The sequence below is a fragment of the Pteropus alecto genome, unplaced genomic scaffold (genome assembly GCF_000325575.1).
Source record: "Pteropus alecto unplaced genomic scaffold, ASM32557v1 scaffold40, whole genome shotgun sequence".
Taxonomy (NCBI): Eukaryota; Metazoa; Chordata; class Mammalia; order Chiroptera; family Pteropodidae; genus Pteropus; species Pteropus alecto.
In genome coordinates, this window is record NW_006431919.1 from 21,225,358 (window position 1) to 21,229,457 (window position 4,100).

The 4,100-nt window shown below is 58.2% G+C and overlaps 1 protein-coding gene across 1 annotated transcript in view; it reads right to left on the bottom strand.

Annotated features, from left to right (window-relative positions):
- Window positions 1-4,100, bottom strand: part of SDK1 (sidekick cell adhesion molecule 1) — a 398,446-nt gene that overhangs the window by 95,651 nt on the left and 298,695 nt on the right. The window contains exons 32-33 of the mRNA XM_025043174.1: window positions 3,957-4,100; window positions 1,792-1,890 (exon numbers count right to left, since the gene is read on the bottom strand). Coding sequence (XP_024898942.1) covers window positions 1,792-1,890; window positions 3,957-4,100 — 243 coding nt within the window. The remainder of the gene's footprint in view (window positions 1-1,791; window positions 1,891-3,956) is intronic.

Sequence of the window (4,100 nt, forward strand, 5' to 3'; positions counted from 1 at the left end):
CTGCAGGCCCAGGCCGGGCAGGGCCTCCTTCCCGGGCAGGTGGGGAGACCCTGTGCTCCTGGACTCCCGTTTATCAGTGACAGGCCGGAACTCCACATTCTGAGCCCTAAAAACGGTTTCTGCTTCGTGCAGGTGCGTCCCCTGGGTAATCGGATAGTCAGCCCCACTTCTTCCAGAAGAGGCTGCAGCCGGGGCGCGGTGCTGAGGGCAGAGGGCAGGCTCTGCCTGTGCGTGGGCTGCGGGGGGGATCCTGACACTTCCCGCCTGCCCCGGGCTGGGGCTCACGGTGCGGGGCCTGAGACGCGGCCACATCTCAGTGGGACCGTCTGAAACGCGCACATGTGAGAGGCCTCTCTGGTGGCTCCTTGTGACTGCAGTAGCGGGAGCCTGCAGTCCCAGAGGCCACCTAATGCAGACGCACTGCGCTCACGGCAGAAACTCTTCTATGTCACAGCCCCAGGGACCCACAGAGGCAGAGCCACACGGAAGTCGGCCACAGCCTCCTGGCGCGGACGACTCAGGCGGCCCCAGGCCCCGTCTCAGTAAAGCGAGAACTTAGTGCCTATGTGCCTTTGTGTGTCCCCCTCTCGAGGCTGCCAGCCGTCACCTCAAAGACACACCCGATCACATCACTTTGCTGCTCAGAGTCTTTGGGTGGCTCCAGCGGATTTTCAAACTTAACTATCCGTTTGTAAGTTCAGGCTCACGACCTTCCTGTAAGTCACTGGCCCACAAGCTGACGTGCTGGGGTCTGCTGTGGGCTAGGATCAGCTGAACACCACACTGCGTGCTGACCTGGGTCTGCGAACACACCACGCCGGGCGCCCTGCCTTTTAAATGCCCAACCTGAAAAGCTGGGGCCTGCGGGCCACTTCCTCCCGGCCTGCGGGGCATCCCTGGCGGGCCCCAGCCCGGCCCGGCCACGTCTCCAGTCGTGGGTCAGTCTACGCCCTCTCGGGAAGGGGCCCGCTGTTCTGGCGGAGGGTGTGGCCCTCTCCCTGTCCTCTGAGGCTCTGGAAGCTTCTTATCCAAAACACCCGTCCCCCAGGAGCCCTCGCCAGGAGCTGCTGGCAGGGAATCCAGGGGAATCTCCGGCGTCACCTGTCACCCGTGTCGGGACGTGTCGCCCTGACAGCACCGTGGGCGTCCCGAGGATGGTGCATCCCACCCACTGCTTACTTCCCACCGTTTGCACGATGCCTGGCACAGAGAAGGCTCTTAATCTGTCGTGGTGGAAGGAGGACTAGATAAAGAAACTGATGATTTTTAAAAAATAAACGTCGTTGCCTTTAGGGAAGTAAGAAAAATGAAGGCTTTCATCATTGTTATCGGAGCTTCTCCTCCGAATGAAAAATTAAAAGTGAACACCTTCCCCGGGACCCACGGCACACAATTCACGCCGCGACTTCTCCAAGGCAGGAGGTGCCAGCCCCGCAGCAGAAAAAGATGCAGCCGGGGACTCGGGAGCAAAGGCGGGGTCCGCCTCTCCCACGAGAGCCAGCCGCTGGTTTCCCAGGACGTGTCACAGCAGCCCGGGTGCTTTGGAGCGGAGGGAGGCCCAGCCACGGCGGTGTCACTGGGGACCGCGAGTGAACGCAGTGGGTTCTCCACCTGCCCAGAAGCCAGGGTGCCCAGCTCACAACGTGGTGGGGCCCACCCCGCTCCATTCAAAGGACGCTGGGCTGCTGTGGGCAGGATGCTTCTTCACCTCTTAGACGTCTAATAAATTGTCATTTCTAATGGTTACTTCTCTGTGGGCTGCGCCCGTTTTGATCACTGCGGCCCCCTTACCCAGAATAACGCCGTTGGGCTCTTCCGGGGGCTGCCACACGATGCGCACCGACGACAGCCTCACTTCCGGGAACACCAGCCTCACCGGCGGGCCTGGGGCTGCAGGGGGAGAATCATGTGATCGGGGTGCCCTTACGACGTTGTCGGTGTATGACAGGGCTACGCAGGGTTCCGCAGGCTGGCCAAGCACAGCCACCACCGCAGATGACATCCTTCATGGGTGAAACCCTCTAAGTTTCGAGTAAATGACTTGAAATCTAAATAAGGAGCAACGTTGATTTTGAGGAACACTTGTCTCTGATCCGGCGGGCAGTCATGTGACTGGGAGTTGCAGGGAGTTAGCAGCCCCACTGCTATGTGGCACCGCAGAGCATGCATCAGAGTTGGGGGAGGGGGTTGGGGTCGGAGGAGGGCGAAGTGGACGAAGGGGTCGAGCACATGGCAGGGGAAGGGAACTAGACTTGGGTGGTGAGCATGCAATAGCGTGCACAGATGCCGAGTTATAATCTGGTACACCTCAAAATTACATAGTGTTATTGACCAATGTTACCTCAATAAATTTAATAAAACAGTTCTTCACCAATCTGAGCTCATTTCTTTTCTGGGCTTGATATCAAGAGGCAGGTATCAGGCAAGTAAAAGGGCCTAAAGTATCCCCCCCAACTCTAAATGAAGGTTATAATTATTGACAATACATGTTTATAATCAATGTATTGTCCTATAAAATTGAGTGATGTGCACAAATGTATATAATAATTCTTCGGTGTGGTACGGTGCATCAGTAATTAAAAAAGCAGTTTGTATTGTGGCGACATTGACTCATGGGGTCACAGGCCTTGTAAAACATATTTACGTAAGTGGACAGGCGAGCGTGTGGCCACTATCAGACCTTCCTGTTGGAGCTTGCTAAGTGACTGACCCCCGGTAAGGGACAGTGGCCCGGAACAGTTGGTACCGAGATAAGATGGTGTGACATTTACTCCAGGGCCGCTGAAATCCACCCCTAGCCAGGCGGCCGGGAACCGTGCTTCACGCTTGAAGCGTGTGCTGTGACTCTTGTGTTTGGAAAAAACACACGTGAAGAGGAGGCCTCAGGCTCACGCCTGGGGACGGCGCACAAACACGCCGACTCCGACACAGTCTTGTGCCACCTCGATCCCCTGTCCTGTCCCTAGGGGGACTGTCTGGGTCCCACCAAAATGATGGGGAGGAAAACGTGTTTGTATGAGGGCTGTGAGGGAAGACACGGCATTCTGCGAGTTGCCACTCACACTTTAGGAAGAAACAATGAAAACTAACCACGTCTGAAGGAAGTTTCTAAAACGTCTCTCTTACTTTGATGTAACCCAGGACACGCTCTAGCTTTATACAGTTTTGCCAAGAAACGACCTTCAGGGCACACGTCCCTTCTCAGGTCCCCAGCTGCCCTGGGACTCCGCGTCCGCGAGGACGGCCCAGCAGACAGCTGGTGGCAGCCCTGCCCTTGCCAAGGTCCAGCCACCTGTCCCCGGGACAGAAAGGGGCAGCAGGCTCAGCTCAGCAGGCAGCCAGCGGCTGGACTAATTCAGAAAACCTGCGACCGTTTTCCTTCTGCCAGGTGTCGGGGTCCCTGGGGTGGGGTTTTGGGGGTGGGGGGGAAAGGCCAGTGTTTTTCCCTCCGACATATTTATTGTAGTCTGTCTAATAATGGGCACGTCAGGGAGTTAACCTTTAAGTGTTTGGCATCCGCAATGGAAACGCCCATTTCCTGGCGGTTTAGAGTTCCATAAAAACCGGGCTCAGGCGGGGGTCTCGTCGCTCAGGCCGGGGCAGGGGTGATGTGGGCACGGGAGGGAGCCCCACAAACACACGCCCTCCGTGGGCCTAGTCTCACCTCGGATTACGCCAACGAAGGCGCAGGCAGCGCCAGCCCAATCGAGGCACCGGGTCGGGGTGGATTTTTTAGGGTTCGTGCGGACCCCACCGCGGGCGGCGGCCCCCCGTTTTATGGCCTCACCCCCACCCCGCCTGTCCTGCGCTGCCCGCTGCGGGGACGGCCCGGGAACCTGCCTCGGTTCGCGGTTAGGCCGTCTAAACGCGCAGTGACTGCAAACAATTTTGTTTTGTTTTCCCGAACTGAAAAAGGAAGAAAGAGATGGTTTGAGGACCGAGTTGAGCGCACGCACCGTCGTCCTGGGTGCGCGCCAGCGCGGGCGGCGAGCTGGGCACGCCGGCGCCGATGCGCGTGAACGCCTGCACCTGCAGCTCGTACAGCACGAACTTGCGCAGCCCGGCCAGCAGCGCCGACTGCGACTGGTTCCCGCGCACCA